Below are 23020 nucleotides of genomic sequence, written 5' to 3'. Positions count from 1 at the left end.
ACTTCCAGTTTGGTGTGGCGCCATTTCCGTTCCAATTTTCTGGAAGCTTGCTTCAGAGCTCGTGTATCCAACCAGCTCGTCTATCCAACCAAAAACATAGACCCATGTATTTCACTGTGTTTCCCACGCCAATAAATCCCTTTACATTACATGTGAGAGAGAGAGCAGGAGAGAGAACAGAATCCATGTTTAACTACTCATTTTCACTCAGTGTTCATATACAGCGTTGTTGTTTTAGACAACTAAATTCACTGATCACTCATTTGCAATATAATAGTTATGTCACTTCCACTTAACCTTATTGCTCTAAAAGACCTTGCTACACTAGGTCTAGGCCTACACAATAATAAAGTTGCATGCTTGCAGACCAGGTGACATTGAGGTCGCATTGTGTAACTTAATGTAACATTTTATTTCAAGGTATCTGATCAAATAAAACGGCGATCAAACTGAGATACAGTGTTACTACCAAATCACAAGTTGATTGACATTAGAATAATCACATTTCTATCCCGGATATGGCATCCGCCTCAGTTGTTTAATTTCATGTTCAAGCTGGACATGGGTTTCTCACAAATGTGAAGTGCTTTGTATCGACAAATTATGTGGTACTACCACTTTAAAACATGTTGGGAGTTGTCTGCCAATCAGCGCGAATGAGGGGGAGGGAAGAAAGCGGGTGGGTAGCAACAGTTGCCCCGGTGAGGACGAAGCGCCATAGCCACGGTAGCCCTGGCGACAAGAACCCAGCAACGAGAATCAACAACAACAGCCTGAATCCTTGAAAAAAATAAAAACACCGGTGGGAAATTCACTTGGAATCAGAGGTGAAACTCTAAACATATTAGATAGCTTACGTGTTACATTTCAAATGAAACATTATGTTGGATGCTGCTGTTCTTTTGCCTGTTTCGGTAGCCATTTATAGCAAACTGGTTGCTAACGTCTCTAGCTAGCTAACTTTCTTGTTGGCTCATCAATAGTGTCTCTTGAAACGCGGTGTCTGAGTACATTATGTCTGACATGACGCTTTAATACCCAGGCCGTTGTTATGGCGATGTCAAATGCACGATATGGGTACAAAATGGCGGGTGTTGTAGATACGCGAGACAAGCTAACGACCGTTAGCTAGCTCAGCTGTTGACATGCAGCTTGCTGACCAGCTCGAAGCTAATGTTAGCTAGCAGGCTACGTGGAATACCACAGTGGCGTGTGGCAAATAATGTTCTAACTTTACCTATCTTATCAGCTTTAACGCAAAATGTCCTTCTGCCTGGCTGAGACAGAGGTTGACTAGTTAACCAACGTTAGCTAGCTAGTTGCTGCTAGCCAATCTCACTGCGAGCTGATAGTAGTATCCTGGATAAAAAAACAAAAGCTAACTAAAGATGCATTGTAATTTGGTAAATAAAGAGAAATAGCCGGCCAGAGGTTTTAGTTCTCAAGCCCGTACGAAGGCAAGAAAGGTGGCACTGGGAAGTGAAGTCAAGCAAGCAATGTAAAGAGGGGCGTGTCAGTGAGGGACGCGACTGACTATATTATGCAGATGTAAATTACAGTGGCAAGGACCTTGAAATATGGGGGGGCATTTGCGTTCATTCCAAACAGTAACTCATTCACTTGGATAGCTAAACTGAATTTTGTCCAAAAATGTACATCTTCGTATCATTTTGGCAACAGCAAAGGTCATATATAGTTATTTTCTGAGTATTGGCTACTCAATAAAACCCATACTATTGAATAGGCTAAAAGGGGTGAAAATGGTAGTGTTCTTGAAAACATTTTGCTTCACATCTGTAAGCCTGCTATACTGTTGTAAATTCCACAGAGCAGTGTGTCTTCTGTATATGAGAGAAAGCGAGTGAGAGAAGGGTTTGGTACTTTAGGGAGAAATAGACATGTCAAGGCTAGAGGCTGGATATTCTATTCTAAAACAGTGGCCTAGATTCTGTAGTTTGTCCTGACACCATGTTATTACCCCTTCATTAACAGTGTAAATTACAAGTGAACTAAAAGAAAAAACAACACCAATGCTTTACGGCAGTGTCAATAGACAAGCAGAATGGAGACGGGTTTCCCCACTTTACTCATGTTGCAGTCCCGTGAAGCTCAGTTGGTGTGTTCGATTCCCGTGAGGGACCAGTACAAAAAAAAGTATTAAAATGAATGCACTCACTACTGTAAGTCGCTCTGGATATGAGTGTCTGCTAAATCACAAAAATGTAAATGTAAAAAGCCTTCTGGCCTGTGGCAGCAGCAGTCACATTAGAGATGACTGATCGCATTACAGATAACGGGACACCAAATGCATGCCTTTCTTTCCCTTCAAGCCTTCTACTTCCCCACACCTCTTCTCTAGCTGTACCACTAACAGTCTTTGGAGGGGAAATCTCAGTCATAAGTGAATTGACTCATTATTATGCCCAGACAGAATTTGTGTAAAGAAACAGAAGTTCCCCATGTGTATAGCAATTTCAATTATGGAATTAATTAGAAGCAGTGCTACAATACATTAATTACGGTGGTATAATTGTTTAAAATGTATGTAAACTGTGTTTAAACTTCTCTATCTGTATTCTGTCTCTAAATGTTTTCTATCACTAGCAGCACCATATCACCAAGTACAATTCAAAGTATGTGCAAATGCACATGGCGAATATAGGTGATTCTGATTCTGAGACAGCGGTAAAAAGCCAGGTGTTGATAAGAAACCTCTCCTGCTGGGTTCCATCTGGCCTCACTGACTCAATCATTATCACGTTAAGGAACAGTCTGGATGATGATGATAGGGCTCCATTAAAGATAAAGCAACGATGTAACAATTACTATCTATAGCTACACTGAACAAAAATATAAACACAACATGTAAAGTGTTGGTCCCATATTTCATGAGCTGAAATAAAAGATCCCAGAAATGTTCCATACACACAAAAAGCTTATTTCTCTCAAATTTTGTTCACAAATTTGTTTACATCCCTGTTAGTGAGCATTTCTCCTTTGCCAAGATAATCCATCCATCTGACAGGTGTGGCATATCAAGAAGCTGATTAAACAGTATGGTCATTACACAGGTGCACATTGTGCTGGGGACAGTGAAAGGCTACTGTAAAATGTGCAGTTGTATCATCACAACACAATGCCACATATGTCTCATGTTTTGAGGGAGCGTGCAATTGGCATGCTGACTGCAGGAATGTCCACCAGAGCTGTTGCCAGAGAATTGAATGTTAATTTGTCTACCATAAGCCACCCTAATGTCATTTTAGAGAATTTGTCAGTACTTCCAACCGGCCTCACAACCACAGACCATGTGTAACCACGCCAGCCCAGGATCTCCACATCTGGCTTCTTCAAATGTGAGATCGTCTGAGACCAGGCACCCAGACAGCTCATGAAACTGTGGGTTTGCACAACTGAAGAGTTTCTGCACGAACTGTCAGAAACAGTCTAGGGGAAGCTCATCTGAGTGCTCGTCATCCTCACCAGGGTCTTGACCTGACTGCAGTTCGGCTTCGTAACCGACATGGGACAATTCTCACCTTCGATGGTCACTGGCATGCTGTAGAAGTGTTCTCTTCACGGGTGAAACCTGGTTTCAACTGTACCGGGCAGATGGCAGACAGCGTGTATGGCATTGTGTGGGCGAGCGGTTTTCTGATGTCAACGTTGTGAACAGAGTGCCCCATAGTGGGGGTGGGGTTATGGTATGGGCAGGCATAAGCTACGGACAACGAGCACAATTGCATTGTATCAATGCCAATTTGAATGCACAGATATATTGTGAAGAGATCCTGAGACCCATTGTCGTGCCATTCATCCGCCGCCATCACCTCATGTTTCAGCATGATAATGCACAGCTCCATGTCACAAGGATCTGTACACAATTCCTGGAAGCTGAAAATGTCCCAGTTCTTCCATGACCTTCATACTCACCAGACATGTCACCTATTGAGCATGTTTGGGATACTCTGGATTGATGTGTACGACAGCGTGTTCCAGTTCCCGCCAATACCCAGCAACTTCGCACAGCCATTGAAGAGGAGTAGGACAACATTCCATAGACAACCATCAACAGCCTGATCAACTCTATGTGAAGGAGATGCGTCGCGATGCATGAAGCAAATGGTGGTCACACCAGATACTGATTGGTTTTCTGATCCACGCCCCTGATTTCCTTATATGAACTGTAACTCAGTAAAATCTTTGAAATGGTTTCATGTTGCTTTTATATTTTTGTTCATTGTAGATTAGCCTGGTCCCCGATCTGTTTGTGCTCTTGCCAACAACATTGCTGTCATTGTCAAGCCAAACACAAGAATTCCGTCAGGAATTGGCAAGAGAGCAGAATAAGACTGGCACCCAGGCTTCAGCTAGATCTCTCGGCTAACAAGATTTTATTTTATTTTTCACATATTCAGTGTCTGAGTCCCAGTTCTCGTGATGGCCACGACAGGCTACGTTGGGGAGTTGCAGCCCGTGACGACCCAGCCCCAAGGGGCAGCGAGTGGGAGTGTGACGGTGGCAGGACAGTCCTCAGCCTCCGCTGCCCCACACACCGTGGTAGCTCCAACGCAGCAGTTCCTGGCCGAGCTTCAGACCACGGTGGGGGCTCCTGCAGCCACAGCAGGACAAACCACACCCCCTGCACAAGCCACTCCCACTGCGGCACAGAAGACAGCAGGTATTGTTTCTGCCAGTATAATCTTTCATTTGGTTGTAATACATTTATTAAATGCGATGTATAAATAAATATTTCTATAGTTTCATTGACACATTTATGGACTTTTACGTCATTTTGAGTGATGTCTTATAGGTATGCATCAATTCAGATGTTTATGACAATGTGTATCATGCAATAAATAAACCCTAGTGTCTGTATCAGTTGTCCAGGTGGCGCCCACACAGGCTCCTCCCCCCCAGACCCAGTATGTGACGGCTGAGATCCAGGGTTCCTCGTCACAGGCCAACAACGCCCAGAACACCCCCCAGTACATCGTAGTCACCGTCACAGGTGAGCCGGGCTCAGCATCACATCACATGCTACTGACTGTAGACTTGATTTATCTGAAGTCGTGACTGACACTAGACTGGTCCCAGATCTGTTTGACAACTCCTATGGTCATTGTCACACAGACATAAGAGTTGGCAAGAAAGCACAAACACATCTGGGACCAGGCTACATTATTGCGGCATTTCATTCAGAAACCTGACAATTTGTATTTATTTAATTTTATTGAACCTTTATTTAACTAGGCAAGTCAGTGAAGAACAAATGATTATTTACAATGATGGCCTACCAAAAGGCAAAAGGCCTTCTGCGGAAATGGGGGCTGGGATTAAAAATAAAAATAGAACACAAAACATGTTGCAAACATTATTTTAGCTTAGAATAGGTACAATATGCTTTATAGAAAATATCAATTATAAAACTAAAGATAAATTACAATCAGATTACATTGGTGTCACGTTCTTAGATGGGCCTGAGAGAGAGGAAGTAACAAGTCTCACAGCTTCCTGTTCAAGCTCTGCTCTTGATCTTAAGAGAGCCGTTCTGATTCACAGTTTCTACCAAATGAGTCTAAAAACCTGCAATGAGTGGAATGTCTCTGATCGCTGTGAACTCTGTCCCTGTGCTCTTGCTTATCATGAAGAGGTTGTGTACTGTAATATGTGGGTGTAGTGGCTCAGAGAGAAGTCACAGTTTCATATTGGCAGGTCTCGCTCTCTCCCTCTCTGTTTTTCTCTCTCCCTTTCTCCCTTTCTCCCTCCACACCCCTCTCTCCCCCTTTCTCTCGCTCTCTTCCTTTCTCTATTTCCCTTTTTCTCTCTCTATCCCCCCTCTCTCACTCTTTCGCTTTCTCTCTTTCTCTCTCTCCCTTTCTCTCTCACTCTCTCTCCACAGAGGGCTCTCTCCATTCAAGTGACTCTGTGTCTGACTCCAGCCCCCCTCCAGCTGTGGTACAGCAGACTGGGGTTCCCACACAAGTGGTGCAGCAGGTGCAAGCAGCACAGCAGGTAGAGGTCCCTTCCCCTCTCTCATTCACACCTGGGTCATGTTCATTAGGCACCAAACAGAAGAAAATGAATTAAAACAGAGAGGTGACTATCTGGACTTTTTTCTGTTTTATGCCCTAATGAACATGATCCTGGTAGACACATGATATTGCAACTCACTTGAAACCACACAGAAAAAATGGTTTATTATTCGCAACTCATCATAAGACTTGGTGAAGCCAAAATAGTGCTGACATAAAGTATTTATGGTGTCTAGCATTGGTGCACTATTATGTGGAAAATGAGAAGTGATAGTCTCAGCAGTTATGGGTTTTACGGCAACAACCTCTGGACAAACCAAGAATTGAGGAAAAAGTGTATCTAAACTAGCATTTGCTGTTCCCCGAGAGAACTTGGCCGGAAATAGCTCAAAATACTTACTAGTCTCTCAAGCCTATGGGGTCTAACTGCTCTCAGATGGCAAAACAGTAACTCAGATGTTTTATTGTCACACACTGGATAGGTGCAGTGAAATGTGTTGTTCTACAGGGTCAGCCATAGTAGTACGGTGTGAAACATGTGTTGGACAAGTCAGGACATGGGAAGAATGGGAAGCATGAGGAAAAATGTTCAGTTCTCGTCAAACCCAGTTTGAGTTGATGTAACAGGGCTATTATCTTAGCTACCAGACGCTATTGTCTTAGCTACACACTGTGTGAATCTATCTGTGTTGTGTTTCCTGTCCTTAGAGGTCAGTGGTGCAAGCAACGTCCCAGATCACAGCCAAGACTGAACAGGGTATCACCACCCAGCTGAGTGTCACCAACCTACAGCCTGTCCACCTCACTCAGGAGGTAAGACACACACACACACACACACACACACTCTCTCTCAAAAATGCATAACACACACATGCACAAGACATAAACAGAACACCACACATAACACAGAAATAAACACACACACATAACCATCCTTTGAGCTAAAGATAGTATATATAATTCAACAACCACACGCTGTATTGCATTGTATTATGTATTCATTTGGTCCTGCTGAGCCAGATCAACATCACAACATTTCCCTCCTGGTTGGTTCCAGAGTTCGCATAGCAAACTGAGAGAGAGGGATGAGACAGACGTAGGGAGAGACCGAGAGGTAGAGGAGGAGTGGACAACAGCAGAGCAGAGCAGGACAGACGCACAGTACTTTGCATGGGTGCCGTCAGACAGACATCCAGACATGCAGACAGACGGACACAGCCTCCAGGAGTACCCCTCCTACTTCCCCCTCTCCCTCCCCCTGGCCTTCCCTCCCTTTGCCTTGTCCCCGTCGGTGCTCTCGCTGGGCTGGGAGGGAATGGAGATGGGAGGCTACCCCACGGTCACCACAGCCCAAGGACAGCCACTCCTGTTTGACGCAGCCTCTGCCCTCAGAGTAGGTCTATTAGGTAGAATTTCTGGCTTAGTCTCCCACTACTAAGTGCAGTTTTAACTTAAAGATGCACTATGCAGAAATTGCTCCGCCATTTCCGGGCTCCCGAGTGGCGCAGTGGTCTAAGGCACTGCATCTCAGTGGAAGAGGCGTCACTACAGTCCCTGGTTCGAATCCAGGCTGTATCATATCCGGCTGTGATTGGGAGTCCCATAGGGCGCTGCACAGTTGGCCCAGCATCGTCCGGGTTTGGCCGGGGTAGGCTGTCATTGTAAATAAGAATTGGTTCTTAAGTGACTTGCCTAGTTAAATAAAAGTTAAATAAAAAATTTTTGCCTGATTTTAGTTTATGTGACAAAACAAGCAAGTATAAGTGTGGAGAATCATTGCACCATCTAAACCGCTGTGAAATATTCTTTTCGTAACCAGAAATATGGTATTTTCAGCTGTTTGAAGCTGGTGTACAAAACCTAGTAAAAGACGCAAAAACGGAATTTATGAACAGGAAGCAGAGAAATACATAGAACAGATCTACCACTTCTAAGACTTGTTTTAGTGAGAATGACGGATCCATAACACAGTTATATGTGAATGGAATCGGGTCGCCCCAAAATGACTTATTGCAGCTTTAAATGGAAGTTAGGTATCCTAGAGAGGCTATCAGTGGGTAACAGAGTGGAGTGGGATTAAGGCAGAGACAACACAGTAGGTAGGAAAGAGCAATGTGAAGGGTAAGGGGAGCAGCCTGCAAGTCAAGGTCATTTTCCCATTGAAGTGAATGAGCCTGTGATTGATGAGGTATGCCTCATGATTGACTACAGTTGAAATATTTGGACACACTTCAAAGGAAATTGGAGGAGGGGGAGTAGATTAGTGTTTTGACCGACTGTGTGTGTGTGTGTGTGTGTGTGTGTGTGTGTGTGTGTGTGTGTGTGTGTGTGTGTGTGTGTGTGTGTGTGTGTGTGTGTGTGTGTGTGTGGTGTGTGTGTGTGTGTGTGTGTGTGTGTGTGTGTGTGTGTGTGTGTCCCAGGTGCAGCAGCAGCTCCAGCAGGTGCCAGTGCAGCATGTGTACACCAATCAGGTGCAGTATGTTGAAGGGGGAGACAACAACTACACCACCAGCACAATGTAAGCTTTCCTCTCCACTACTCTCTCTAACACTACCTGTCTATGGTGATATAATGCTATGCCACTATGCTTATATAGTTTGTTAACTGTTGCTAACTAGCTAGCTTGATCACCTCAACTTCTAAAACTAGACAGTGGAATTGGCCAGACAGCACAGACAGATCTGGGACCTGTTTTTGTGATGCAGTGGTTTATCTTTCAAGACAACAGTTAAACTGCTGAATTTGAATCTAACTGTCCCTCTCTCCTCCCCTGCTTCCTTCATCCCTCCCTGTTCCCCCCCTCCTCCCTCTCTCCAGTCGTTCAGGCAGCTTCACCTATACAGACACCCCTCTGTACACCCAGACCACCGCCGCCCCTTACTACGAAGCCCCTCCCACCTCTGGCTCACAGGTCCCCACCACCGGCACACCCCTGACCGTCTCCGTGACAACGGGCTCCACCGGTGGTGTGTCTATGTATGTGGCTGGCACAGGCCAGATCGTGGCCAATCCGGCGGCCGCCGCTGGGGGTGGGGCGACGGTGGTGGCGACAGGGGGAACAGCCAATGGGACTGGGGAAGGGGCGGGAGCTAATGGAAGCGGGGGCAGCTATGTGATCCAGGGGGGGTACATGCTGAGCGGCAACAGTCAGGGGAGCTACTCCTCCCACAACGCCCGCTCCTCTCCTGCCACCGTCAGTACAACAGAGGGTGAGGAGGGTAGTGGCGTACCGTCGGCAGACAAAAAGGTATGAGGCAGAGACGCCAACCTCAACACTATTCTCTCACACACACCTATCAGTGTTCTACTAATCTCAGTACTAGACTGTAGGAGGGACATGGCTGTTCTACTAGTCTCAGTACTAGACTGTAGGAGGAACATGGCTGTTCTACTAGTCTCAGTACTAGACTGTAGGAGGAACATGGCTGTTCTACTAGTCTCAGTACTAGACTGTAGGAGGAACATGGCTGTTCTACTAGTCTCAGTACTAGACTGTAGGAGGAACATGGCTGTTCTACTAGTCTCAGTACTAGACTGTAGGAGGAACATGGCTGTTCTACTAGTCTCAGTACTAGACTGTAGGAGGAACATGGCTGTTCTACTAGTCTCAGTACTAGACTGTAGGAGGGACGTGGCTGTTCTACTAGTCTCAGCACTAGACTGTAGGAGGAACATGGCTGTTCTACTAGTCTCAGTACTAGACTGTAGGAGGAACATGGCTGTTCTACTAGTCTCAGTACTAGACTGTAGGAGGAACATGGCTGTTCTACTAGTCTCAGTACTAGACTGTAGGAGGGACGTGGCTGTTCTACTAGTCTCAGCACTAGACTGTAGGAGGAACATGGCTGTTCTACTAGTCTCAGTACTAGACTGTAGGAGGAACATGGCTGTTCTACTAGTCTCAGTACTAGACTGTAGGAGGAACATGGCTGTTCTACTAGTCTCAGTACTAGACTGTAGGAGGAACATGGCTTCATCATGTTTTCATGTTATAGCAGTGCATCTTATAGCAACTTTGATTGAAATAAGACAACTCTGTATTCTGATATAAATTCCTCCTATTGTAAACTGCCTGTTTGGCAAGCATCCCATCACTATTTCTATTTGTTTATGAGTAGTGTTAGGTTCTAGTTTTCACAGTACAAACTCAACGGACACTATGAAGCTTTAAACCAAGTTTATTCTGCCCAGAGGGTTAATACAGCTGCATTAGACAAACACATGGTTTCACCCATGGTAGTTTACATACCCCACTTTGGGTGGAGTCTCCTCCTCACTAAACATTGCATCAGTATTGCTAGGCAGGAAGCTGAGTGATCTGGGCCTTTAACGGTTCCTCCCCTTATCAGTACTGCTACATGGGATCGTTCTCCCTGCACTACAGCCCCCCCTCATGTCTCTATTATAACTAATGATTGATAATATATAACGCTCAGAAACCAAACCTCTCAGTAGTGTGTGTTTGTTGACTAACCCATCCATCTCTCCTCTCTCTGTGTCCCTCTCTGCCAGGTGCAGTGGCTGCTAGATAACTATGAGACAGCTGAAGGGGTCAGTCTGCCTCGCTCCACCCTCTACTGCCACTACCTGCTGCACTGCCAGGAGCAGAAGCTGGAGCCCGTCAACGCCGCCTCCTTTGGGAAGCTGATCAGATCCGTGTTCATGGGGCTACGCACGCGCCGCCTGGGCACCCGGTGAGACGGGTTATATCATACACACACACACACACACACACACACACACACACACACACACACACACACACACACACACACACACACCACACACACACACACACACACACAGTGATGCCCCAAAAGCATAGGCTGAATCAGAGGCTGAGTTGTGTGTGTGTTCCAGGGGGAACTCCAAGTACCACTATTACGGCCTGAGGATCAAGGCCTGCTCCTCTCTGATCAGACTGATGGAGGACCAGCAGCACCTGGCCATGAGACAGCAGCCCTTCTCTCAGAAACAGAGGTGGGCTATCAACCTCTCTCTCTCTCTCTCTCTCTCTCTCTCTCTCTCTCTCTCTCTCTCTCTCTCTCTCTCTCTTCTCCTCTTTCACTCTCACAGTGCCTCAATCGCTGTCTCCCTCTAGCACTCTAATAGTTGCTCTCTTTCCTACTCTCTCATTCTTTCTCTCTCACTCTCTCTCTTTCGCTCTCTCTCTCTCTCTCTCTCTCTCTTTCCTACCCTCTCTCTCTTCCCCCCCCTCTCTCTCTTCCCCCCTCTCACTCTCTCTCTCTCTTCTCCCCCTCTCTCTCGCTCTGTCTCTCTTTCCTACCCTCTCTCTCTTGCCCCCCTCTCTCTCTCTCTTTCCCCCCTCTCTCTCTCTCTGTCTCTCTTCCCCCCCTCTCTCTCTGTCTCTCTTTCCTACTCTCTCTCTCTTCCCCCCCCTCTCACTCTCTCTCTTCCCTCCTCTCACTCTCTCTGTCTCTCTTTCCTACCCTCTCGCGCTCTCTGTCTCTCTTTCCTACCCTCTCTCTCCACTCTCTCTCTTTCCTACCCTCTCGCGCTCTTTGTCTCTCTTTCCTACCCTCTCTCTCTCTCTTCCCCCCCCTCTCACTCTCTCTCTTCCCTCCTCTCACTCTCTCTGTCTCTCTTTCCTACCCTCTCGCGCTCTCTGTCTCTCTTTCCTACCCTCTCTCTCACTCTCTCTCTTTCCTACCCTCTCGCGCTCTTTGTCTCTCTTTCCTACCCTCTCTCTCTCTCTTCCCCCCCCTCTCACTCTCTCTCTTCCCTCCTCTCACTCTCTCTGTCTCTCTTTCCTACCCTCTCGCGCTCTTTGTCTCTCTTTCCTACCCTCTCTCTCTCTCTTTCCCCCCCTCTCACTCTCTCTGTCTCTCTTTCCTACCCTCTCGCGCTCTTTGTCTCTCTTTCCTACCCTCTCTCTCTCTCTTTCCCCCCCTCTCACTCTCTCTGTCTCTCTTTCTCTCATTTCATTGCTGTATTTCTGTCCTTATTCCTAGATCTTCTTGTGTCATTTTGTTGTATCTCTCTCATTGAAGCCTCCCTGCTGTATAAAGGAACTTCATTATTTTATCATAAACCCCTCCCCCCCAGGTTGAAGCCGGTGCAGAAGGTGGAGGGGATGACCAATGGCATGGCGGCAGGCTCGGGCCAACAGCAGCAACAGCAGCAGGGGGCGGGGCTCTCTGACATCAGCGCCCAAGTGCAGCAGTACCAGCAGTTCCTGGGTGAGGGGGTGGGGGGCGTCAGGTCTGTCAACACGAGGGGGATTTGGGGTAACACCGTCTTGTTGTTTACATCATATGGTAACAATAAGGACTGGAGTCAATGAGTAACTACTTCACTTAGTGTTTATCTGACCCCCAAAGAAACGGAAGAGTGATTAAAATGTACCTACTATGTAATAACATTTTACCATATTTTACCAAGTACAGTAGAGAAATACAAAGATACAAATCTCAGAGTTATAGACTGACTGATTAACGGAATGGACAATATCGAACCGGGGCATTTATTAAACGCTAACAAATGAACTTCAGTAGGTTACAGACAGTGCTAAAACAGTTCAGACATTTACAGTATCTGTGTAAATACACAATTAATATTGTCTTCTGTCCCCATGCAGACGCGTCTCGGACCCTCCCAGAGTTCCCTGACCTTGACCTGCAGGGGAAGGCCCTACCAGAGGGCATAGAACTGGAGCACATCAAGAGCTTCCAGCTGCTGTATCGGGAACACTGTGAGGTGCCTGTCTGTATGTCACACTGGTTGTTTATATGTACAGTATGTTACTGTCTGTCTGTCTGTACAGAGGCCTACCCCTGTCTGTCTGTCTGTACAGAGGCCTACCCCTGTCTGTTTGTCTGCACAGAGGCCTACCCCTGTCTGTCTGTCTGTACAGAGGCCTACCCCTGTCTGTCTGTCTGTACAGAGGCCTACCCCTGTCTGTTTGTCTGCACAGAGGCCTAACCCTGTCTGTCTGTCTGTACAGAGGCCTACCCCTGTCTGTCTGTCTGTACAGAGTCCTACCCCTGTCTGTTTGTCTGCACAGAGGCCTACCCCTGTCTGTCTGTCTGTACAGAGGCCTACCCCTGTCTGTCTGTCTGTACAGAGGCCTACCCCTGTCTGTCTGTCTGTACAGAGGCCTACCCCTGTCTGTCTGTCTGTACAGAGGCCTACCCCTGTCTGTCTGTCTGTACAGAGGCCTACCGCTGTCTATCTGTACAGAGGTCTACCGCTGTCTGTCTATAGAGAGGCCTACCCCAGTCTGTCTGTCTGTACAGAGGCCTACCCCAGTCTGTCTGTCTGTACAGAGGCCTACCGCTGTCTGTCTGTACAGAGTCCTAGCCCTGTCTGTCTGTACAGAGTCCTAGCCCTGTCTGTCTGTACGGAGTCCTAGCCCTGTCTGTCTGTACGGAGTCCTAGCCCTGTCTGTCTGTACGGAGTCCTAGCCCTGTCTGTCTGTACGGAGTCCTAGCCCTGTCTGTCTGTACGGAGTCCTAGCCCTGTCTGTCTGTACGGAGTCCTAGCCCTGTCTGTCTGTCTGTACGGAGTCCTACCGCCTCTGTCTGTCTGTCTTGTACAGAGACCTACCCCTCTGTCTGTCTGTACAGAGTTCTACCCCTGTCTGTTTGTCTGTACAGAGGCCTACCCCTGTCTGTTTGTCTGTACAGAGGCCTACCCCTGTCTGTTTGTCTGCACAGAGACCTACCCCTGTCTGTCTGTCTGTCTGCACAGAGGCCTACCCCTGTCTGTCTGTCTGTCTGTACAGAGGCATACCCCTGTCTGTCTGTACAGAGAACAACCCCTGTCTGTCTGTCTGTCTGCACAGAGGCCTACCCCTGTCTGTCTGTCTGTCTGTCTGTACAGAGGCCTACCCCTGTCTGTCTGTCTGTCTGTCTGTACAGAGGCCTACCCCTGTCTGTCTGTCTGTACAGAGGCCTACCCCTGTCTGTCTGTCTGTCTGTACAGAGTCCTACCCCTGTCTGTCTGTACAGAGGCCTACCCCTGTCTGTCTGTCTGTCTGTCTGTCTGTCTGTCTGTCGTCTGTCTGTCTGTCTGTCTGTCTGTCTGTCGCGGGCCTCCCCGTCTGTCTGTCGACAGAGGCCTACCCCTGTCTGTCTGTCTGTCGTCGGTCCTCCCGTCTGTCGACAGAGGCCTACGCGCGCTGTCTGTCTGGTCTGTCTGTCGCGCGCGCACAGAGGCCTACCCCTGTCTGTCTGCCGGCCTCCCCTGTCTGTCGCACAGAGACCTACCCCTGTCTGTCTGTACAGAGACCTACCCCGCTGTCTGTCTGTCTGTCTGTCTGTCTGTCTGTCGCGCGCTGTCTGTCTGTCTGTCTGTCTGTCTGTCTGTCTGTACAGAGGCCTACCCCTGTCTGTCTGTCTGTCTGTCTGTCTGTACAGAGGCCTACCCCTGTCTGTCTGTCTGTCTGTACAGAGTCATACCGTCTGTCTGTCTGTCTGTACAGAGTCCTACCCCTGTCTGTCTGTACAGAGGCCTACCCCTGTCTGTCTGTCTGTCTGTCTGTCTGTCTGTCTGTCTGTCTGTCTGTCTGTCTGTCTGTCTGTCTGTCTGTACAGAGGCCTACCCGCTGTCTGTCTGTCTGTACAGAGGCCTACCCCTGTCTGTCTGTCTTACAGAGGCCTACCCCTGTCTGTCTGTCTGTCTGTACAGAGTCATACCTCTGTCTGTCTGTCTGTACAGAGTCCTACCCCTGTCTGTCTGTACAGAGGCCTACCCCTGTCTGTCTGTCTGTCTGTCTGTCTGTCTGTCTGTCTGTCTGTCTGTCTGTCTGTCTGTCTGTCTGTCTGTCTGCACAGAGACCTACCCCTGTCTGTCTGTCTGTACAGAGGCCTACCCCTGTCTGTCTGTACAGAGGCCTACCCCTGTCTGTCTGTACAGAGACCTACCCCTGTCTGTCTGTCTGCACAGAGGCCTACCCCTGTCTGTCTGTCTGTCTGTCTGTCTGTCTGTCTGTCTGTACAGAGGCCTACCCCTGTCTGTCTGTCTGTCTGTACAGAGGCCTACCCCTGTCTGTCTGTCTGTCTGTACAGAGTCCTACCCCTGTCTGTCTGTACAGAGGCCTACCCCTGTCTGTCTGTCTGTCTGTCTGTCTGTCTGTCTGTCTGTCTGTCTGTCTGTCTGTCTGTCTGTCTGTCTGTCTGTCTGCACAGAGGCCTACCCCTGTCTGTCTGTCTGTCTGTCTGTCTGTCTGTCTGTCTGTCTGTCTGTCTGTCTGTCTGTCTGTCTGTCTGTCTGTCTGTCTGTCTGCACAGAGGCCTACCCCTGTCTGTCTGTACAGAGGCCTACCCCTGTCTGTCTGCACAGAGGCCTACCCCTGTCTGTCTGTACAGAGACCTACCCCTGTCTGTCTGTCTGTCTGTCTGTCTGTCTGTCTGTCTGTCTGTCTGTCTGTCTGTCTGTCTGTCTGTCTGTCTGTCTGTCTGTCTGTCTGTCTGTCTGTCTGTCTGTACAGAGACCTACCCCTGGTGTATGTCATTGTTCATTCATCAGTTCTTGTATAGTCCTGTTATATACATGTAATCTGTACGTCTAACTGTTGTTTCCGTCGGTCCAGCTGTCCTGTGCATCCTTTGCATAAAGGGAGGAGCTAAGCTAGTTGATACTGATGGTGCTGGTGTTGTCTCTTTGTTTCCAGGCTATTCTGGACGTGACGATCAACCTGCAGTTCACCCTGGTGGAGACCCTGTGGAAGACCTTCTGGAGGTTTGAAGAGAGCCAGAGTGGAGACACTGGCACACTGGCTGTGTACGTCTTGTCCTGGGACTTCAATATGCTACTAAAGCAACTCATTTTTTGTATATATCAAGTCGTATTTTCGAGACTCCTGTGTCATTTTCTAACGTATCTGTATTGTTGTAACAGACATGATGAGTCTGAGAAGCGCCTGCCCAAGGACTGTCTAGTGATCCTGTGTAAGTACGACCCTGTGCTCCGCTGGAGCCGTGACTGTGACAACACCCTGTACCAGGGTCTGGTGGAGATCCTCATCCCCGATGTGCTGCGGCCCATCCCCAGTGAGTTAGAACGCACCACACAACACATCATACTGATAAAACTACAGAGCAGTATGCAGGGCCTTCAGAAAGTTAGCAAACCTCTGGACTTTTTCCACATGTTGTTGTGTTACAGCCTGAATTTTTAAAATGATTAAATTGAGATTGTTTGTCACTGGCCAAGACACAATACGCCATAATGTCAACGTGAACTTATGTATTTAGACATTTTTACAAATTAAAATCTGGAATGTCTTGAGTCAATACGTATTCAACCCCTTTGTTATGGTAAGCCTAATTAAGTTCAGGAGTAAAAAAAATATGTATATGTACATACTACCTCAATCAGCCTGACTAACCGGTGCCTGTATGTAGCCTCGCTACTTTTATAGTCTCGCTACTGTATATAGTCTGTCTTTTTACTGTTGTTTTATTTCTTTACTTCCCTATTGTTCACCTAATACCTTTTTTGCACTATTGGTTCGAGCCTGTAAGTGAGCATTTCACTGTAAGGTCTACACCTGTTGTATTCGGCGCACGTGACAAATAAACTTTTATTTTATTTTATTACAGTACACAAGACATAGCGTTATGCTGCACTGCATTATACTATGTGACATGACATAGCACTATATTACACTAATTATCTACATAACATGACATAGGCCTGGTGGAAATTCTACATAACACAATAAAACACAGGTGGTTTGAGTTCAAGGACATTCTGTTCACCACCACATAGGAGAGCACATTCAGTTCAGCCCTGTGTCAGCCCCTCTCTCTCCTGTCCACAGGTGCCTTAACTCAAGCCATCCGCAACTTTGCCAAGAGTCTGGAGAGTTGGTTGACCAACGCTATGATGAACATCCCAGAAGAGATGGTCCGCATTAAGGTGTGTGTCTGCTTGCATGCGTGTTGGGCAGCATGTGTTGGTTTCTGCGGTGTGTGTGTGTGTTCTTGGTGAGGTCTTGTCACGCTCTCTTTTCTCACTTCCTCCTCTCATCCTCCAGGTAACGTCAGCCAGTTCGTTTGCCCAGACGCTGCGCAGGTACACCTCTCTGAACCACCTGGCCCAGGCAGCCAGGGCCGTGCTACAGAACACAGCTCAGATAAACCAGATGCTCAGCGACCTCAACCGCGTGGACTTCGCCAACGTTCAGGTCCGTCTGACCTAAGACCTGTGGTTACAGTGTATAGTAACAGACACTGTCCAGACCATAGACATGTCATTATATTGATATGATGCAGACCAGCACTGAGGGTGATCCCTGTAGTGTTTGTTTGGTAGATGTAGTATAATGTCCTAAAGCTCTGTGTGTTGTTGTCCTACTGACGTAACACAGGTGGCCTATGTTACCTTGTCATTCAACTACTATATTTTGTAATTATGAAGTGACAAACATATAAGAGACATGATACTGACGACTCTCTCTCTTTCTCTCCCCTTCCTCCCCTCTTTCTTTCTCTCTCTCTCTCCCCCTCCTCTGTCTCTTTTCCTCTTCCCCTCCCCTCTCTCTTTTCCTCTCTCCCCATTGTCTCTCTCTCCCTCCACCTCTCTCTCCCCCTCCTCTCTCTCTCTCCCTCTCCTTCCCTCTCTCTCCATACAGGAGCAGGCGTCGTGGGTGTGTCGCTGTGAGGACCGTGTGGTGCAGCAGTTGGAGCAGGACTTCAAGCTGACCCTGCAGCAGCAGAACTCTCTGGAGCAGTGGGCTGCCTGGCTGGATGGGGTGGTCTCCCAGGTCCTAAAGCCCTACCAGGCCAGCACCGCCTTCCCCAAAGCAGCCAAGCTCTTCCTGCTCAAGTGGTCCTTCTACAGGTGAGAATGGGATTAGTCCCATCTAGTCCCATGACTGCTAAATACGGTTGAACATTTCCGGTAATTTTCACACATTTTCACACATGGGAATAGGCAGGGAGGGAATCCTCCAACTGGGAAATTTGGGAAAGGTCCTAAAATTTTACAACGCTACTGCTCAGAGACGTTTTTTTCCTAGTTAGTCAGGAAATCCCGATTTTGTTTATCCATGTCAAACCGAACTCTTCCTCCTCCTCCTCTCCATCCAGTTCCATGGTGATTAGAGACCTGACTCTGCGTAGTGCTGCCAGCTTTGGATCCTTCCACCTGATCAGACTGCTGTATGATGAGTACATGTACTACCTGATAGAACACAGAGTGGCCCAGGCTAAAGGAGAGACACCCATCGCTGTCATGGGAGAGGTACACACACATACACACACACGCTCACAGTGGCCCAAGACAAAAAAGCTAATGTGCTGTTGATATTAGTTACCATTGTTCAGTTGTTACCATTCAGTTGTTACTGATTCATTTCCTATGTCTCTCAGTTCGCCAGTCTTGGCAGGAGTTTGAACCCACTGGATCCAGACAAAGGTAACTACCGTCCATGTTGTTTGATACAAAGCACATGGCAGCCAGACATAAAGCTACTTATTGAGGATTTCCCAATCCCAGATCAATCCCTACCCCTTAAGCATTTGTGGAGATCTGAGAGCATAGGGCGTAGGGGTTAGGGACTCATTTGGGATTGGGCAATGTATTCCTATAACCATGGTTTCTGATATTAACCTTCCTCCCACTTGTGTGTGTCTTCCAGAAGAGGAAGAGGAGGAGGAAGAGGAGAGCGATGACGAGTGTCAGGAGCTGTCTCTGCCCTCTGACGGGGCGGGGCTGGGGGAGGAGTCTCTGGAGCCGCCTACCAAGCTGGCCAGAACCGACCAGAGAGTACTCTTCACCACGGGCCAGGACTGAACACACTCACACTGATACACACTAACACACACACACACACAGATACACACATGCACAAACACACTTCCATTCACAGACTGACTTACACAAATACATACACATTTGTATACACACATATACCAAGATACTCTTATATACACTAATATGTACACTAGAGGTTGACACGGAGTGAAAATTCATTCCTGTTCTGTCTTGTCCTGTAAAAAATGTTTCCTGTAATGCCCGGATCCCGTTTCTATAACCCCAGAACTTTCCTGTCCCATTCTGATAGTAATCACTCAGGTCCCATGCAGATTTTTACACCCAGAAATCATTTCCTCCGTTATGCCTCGATCACACCAATAGCGGCATTGCATTTTGGTACACCAGATGTACATTCATTTCCACTGGAACGCTGTGTTTGCCTTGCAGCATTGCGTTGCAGAGGCAGTTGCAGTGCGTTCTGTGTGGTGGATTCGTTGGATATATGGAACGTATGCATCAGACTGTATGTGTAGACGGCCTGACAGAAATGGTAGCAGAAGGTGAACGTTGAACTTTTGTTTAACACATATCCAGATGATGCTGCGTACCATTTTGCATAATGACACTATCGTGTGATCGGGGCGTAAAGTAGTGACTGGCTCCAACTGAAGCGAGGCGTGAGAGTGAGCTGGAAGGAAGGAAATTCTCATTATATTTAGATTTTTTTATTTATTAAGTAAACGATATTAGGGCTACACAGTTTATTTGAATGAAATGCTCCACACATTACAATCCTGTGGATTGTGGATCCTGTGCTGTCCCGAACATGACTCTAGAACTTCCCATTCCTGACAGACCTGTTCCCATGTCAACCTCTAATGTACCGTTTCTACACACATTTCAGTGTAGATACTGTACACACACACACACACAATGTTCATGCACTCAATGGAAATTGCTGCAGTCTCTACACATAGATGCTGACCCATCAGTGCACACACACACACACACACACAGACACACACAGTCCCAATAAGGTCTATATGGCACAAGGCTGCTGTAAGCACAGATACCACACATGCATGGATGGGCACACAATCACCGGTCCGGCATTGCTGGACAAAGGACGCAGGGTGAACTTACACACACACACCCGCCCGACCCATGGAGTGAAGAGAAAGTGTGTGTTGTCACTTGGATGGATCTGTGTATTGAACAAGGACCTGCCATGTTTCTCTGTATTGGTGTCACTGGCTGACAACAGGGCAGCGCAATGTACATGCCAACCTAAACTACCCTCCAACAACTGTCTGCTGTACCAAGGTGGTCCTGAAGATGTGACGGTTAAGTTTGTCCTCCCTTACCCAACCCTTCTGTATAGGAAGGAACAGAGGGAGGAAGAGGAAATGGCTGCTTGCGATTCTGCAGTTCTAGATCGTCCATTTAGCTGTCACTCTCATGTCAATCAAAGCCCAAGAGCCAGTCAGAAGGAGATGGGGCATGTGGGTGACAGCAGATAGACTGTAAAGAGAGTTGGTGTGTGTGTGTGTGTGTTTTTGATGCCCGTGGTGTGCGTGCGTGCGTGCGTGCTGGGGTCCTACTGCTGTGCTGTATTTTTAGGGTGTGAATGAACATGCGTGGATGTTTGTGATCGTGTGTGTGTCTTGTAACGTGTGTCTGGTTGTACGATTGTTGAGTCTCTGCTTCAGAAGAAGTGTTGACTGTATATTTGGTGGATATTTTCAAAGGCATTCATAATCATTTTGGGTGAATGTTTTTTTTTGTTATTTTTTATTTGATTTGTTCCTTTCCTGAAAAAGTGTGTCATGGTTTTGGGGGTTCCTGTCACAACCACTCACACACGCACACAAAAAATAAAACCCTGGTTTAAAGGTGTTTCCATGTCAACCCCATGGATGTTGAAAAGTAGTCCCATAATTTCTCTCACCTGCAGTGTCCATCTGCCTCTGCTGCTGAATGTGCAGTTCTGTAAAGAGGGATCAGTTCAATATATATTCCTGTTTGTGTTTTCAAGTACTTCATTGTCATCAGTTTTATTGGTTTCTGTTGAGACCTTTGTGGCCTCTTGTTGTCCACACGTCATTGCGCCAGCCTTATTTTTTATGTTTGTTTTGTCTTTTTCATTTCTGTGCCAAACATTTCTGATTTCAAATAATTACTTTGTTTGTTTACATATTCCAAGAAGGACTGTGCTGGACTGAGTTAGAATGCGATAATATAATTATATATATATGTGTGTCACTATTTCCTTTTCATTGTCACAAAGTGAACCTTTCTTTGTCTGGTGATGTGGTGTCAATCTGTCACACACTAAGTATATTTTGTGTGTATGTGTATTTACTGAGCGTCGTTATTGAGTGTGAGTGTGTATGTTTGATTTCAGTTCTCCTCAAGTGAGCTCTCCATACATACACAGGCCCAGGGTCCTGCTTCGTTTGCACAGTCACAGTCAACGACTGTCCTTTAATATGGTGAGATGTCAGTAGCCTGGTCCCAAATATGTTTGTACTATCTTGCCAACTCCTGGTTTGACAATGACCTTATAAGTTGGCGAGACAGCACAAACCGATCGGGTACCAGGCTAGAATATAACAGTTCTGCCAATTTATCACAGACAGTCTCCACTTCGAGATCCCTATAGATCTCTCTCATGTACAGTACTGTATATCTGTGTCTGATGGAATCGCAGCGCACAGGTGTAAGGTATTCTGAGGAAGACCCTTACAGTCGGTGCCGTTGTTGTATGGGTTTAGCATGGTCCTAAATCTGTTTGTGCTGTCTTATAGAAGTTGGAATGACAGCACAAACAGATCTGGGGTCAGGCTCGATGTGAAACGAGACAGGGGAATCAGTCACCTTATCTTCCTCTACATCTCTCATTCTATCTCACTCGTTTCCTTCCTGCTAATGTTTTTCTGCTGTTGATTCTTTGTTGAAGCCATTTTCATAGAACATTGTCCACCACTATCAGTTCGGTTGTTGAACATGTATTGTATGAACATTTCATTGCATTTAAGTGTCACAAGAATGTTTTCAAAGGCAGCAATGCATATCTTGAGCACGCAGCATGGACCTCTAAACCAGCATGTTTAACCCTCTGGGGCGTCTGCTGCTACCACAGCTGATACATCCTCCCATGTCCTGCGGATCTCCCTATACAATGGCCATTCTTTTCCAGACAAAAATGTTTGTCATTTTTATAGAGTTCAGTTTCTTACTTCTAAAAACAAAAACGGTATTGTGTGGCAGTGTTTTATGAATTTGGTCAAATACATGTATGACTGTGCCTTTGGGAGGTTGTAGAATGCACTTCAAATGCTTTTAATTTTAAAGATATAAAATAAATTAAGATTTTTTTAAGTTGTCACACCCTTGCCTTTGTTTTCTCCTCTGAAATGTACAGACTCATTTCCGTTGGAGCAGGATGTGGGGACTCTACCTTGTGATGTACAAAGATTGTACTTTCCATCACAATGGCTGTGGTGTATTCATTAGTGCAAACTGTTTCAGAAAATAAAGGTTTCTATTGGACAAATGTATGTAGGTCCCTCCCCATTTCGTCCTGTTTGCTTACATTTGGTTCCAAGTAAATAGACCCCTGGTCTGTCACGTAGTCTTTGTGGAAAGCACTGCTCAGAATCAAATCAAATTGTATTTTTCACAACACGTGTAGACCTTACAGTGAAATGCTTACTTACAGAAGAGCTCAGGTTCAGCTTCCTGTCCCCTTTCGGTGTGACAGGAATTGAGAAACTGTAATATTAACACACACACCCCCCACAAACGAAGGACCACAAATACATTTTCCTGAAAACAGACTGTGGTCAAGTCACATTGTAATATACTGTGGTGAAAGCACATTGGTAGGCTTTAAGTGGTTTACTTACTCTTTGATAGACATTTAGTTAATGTGTTGTTGTCTACATGCTGATACTACTACAGTTAAGGTAGTCTCGCTGCTCTCGCATAGCCAAACAGGCACTAATTAACCTACAACTCTGGAAGTAAATAAGAATTTGTTCTTAACTGACTTGCCTAGTTAAATAAAGGTTAAATAAAAATACAAATAAATAAAAAGGTGAGGCTACATGAGGCAGCTCTCTAGTGACCCCTAGTGGTGGGAATGGGATAGTAATGTAACTAGGCAAGTCAGTTAAGAACAAATTCTTATTTACAATGACGGCCTACTCCAGCCAAACCCGGACGACACTGGGCCAATTGTGCTCTGCCCTATGGAA

General features: G+C 46.6%; 1 protein-coding gene across 3 annotated transcripts; it reads left to right on the top strand.

Annotated features, from left to right (window-relative positions):
- Positions 1-668: 668 nt before the first annotated feature.
- On the top strand, positions 669-22321 carry rfx1a (regulatory factor X, 1a (influences HLA class II expression)). Of its 3 annotated transcripts, none has more exons than XM_045715598.2 (20): positions 669-827; positions 4419-4681; positions 4883-5011; positions 5903-6015; positions 6744-6848; positions 7093-7428; positions 8456-8553; positions 8853-9282; positions 10554-10729; positions 10896-11015; positions 12102-12235; positions 12634-12752; positions 15670-15779; positions 15897-16048; positions 16822-16919; positions 17038-17187; positions 17635-17843; positions 18092-18245; positions 18374-18419; positions 18643-22321. In XM_045715598.2, the coding sequence occupies exons 2-20, from the start codon at positions 4441-4443 to the stop codon at positions 18795-18797; spliced, it is 3075 nt and encodes a 1024-aa protein (XP_045571554.1). In that variant the 5' UTR covers positions 669-827; positions 4419-4440; the 3' UTR covers positions 18798-22321. The 3 variants fall into 3 exon arrangements, with proteins under 3 accessions (XP_045571554.1, XP_045571553.1, XP_045571555.1); XM_045715597.2 differs by having other exon boundaries at positions 10548-10729; XM_045715599.2 differs by lacking the exon at positions 7093-7428 and having other exon boundaries at positions 10548-10729.
- The last annotated feature ends 699 nt before the right edge of the window (positions 22322-23020 follow it).

The sequence above is a fragment of the Salmo salar genome, chromosome 03 (genome assembly GCF_965601325.2).
Source record: "Salmo salar chromosome 03, fSalSal1, whole genome shotgun sequence".
Lineage (NCBI taxonomy): Eukaryota > Metazoa > Chordata > Actinopteri > Salmoniformes > Salmonidae > Salmo > Salmo salar.
This window is presented reverse-complemented; position numbering and strand designations above follow the sequence as displayed.

Excerpts from the sequence above, each read along its gene's own strand:
- rfx1a (XM_045715597.2), top strand. The coding sequence starts at position 4,441 with ATGGCCACGACAGGCTACGTTGGGGAGTTGCAGCCCGTGACGACCCAG. Across the intron at positions 8,554-8,852 it reads AACTACACCACCAGCACAAT|TCGTTCAGGCAGCTTCACCT; the intron begins GTAAGCTTTCCT and ends CCCTCTCTCCAG. Across the intron at positions 16,920-17,037 it reads AAGAGATGGTCCGCATTAAG|GTAACGTCAGCCAGTTCGTT; the intron begins GTGTGTGTCTGC and ends CTCATCCTCCAG.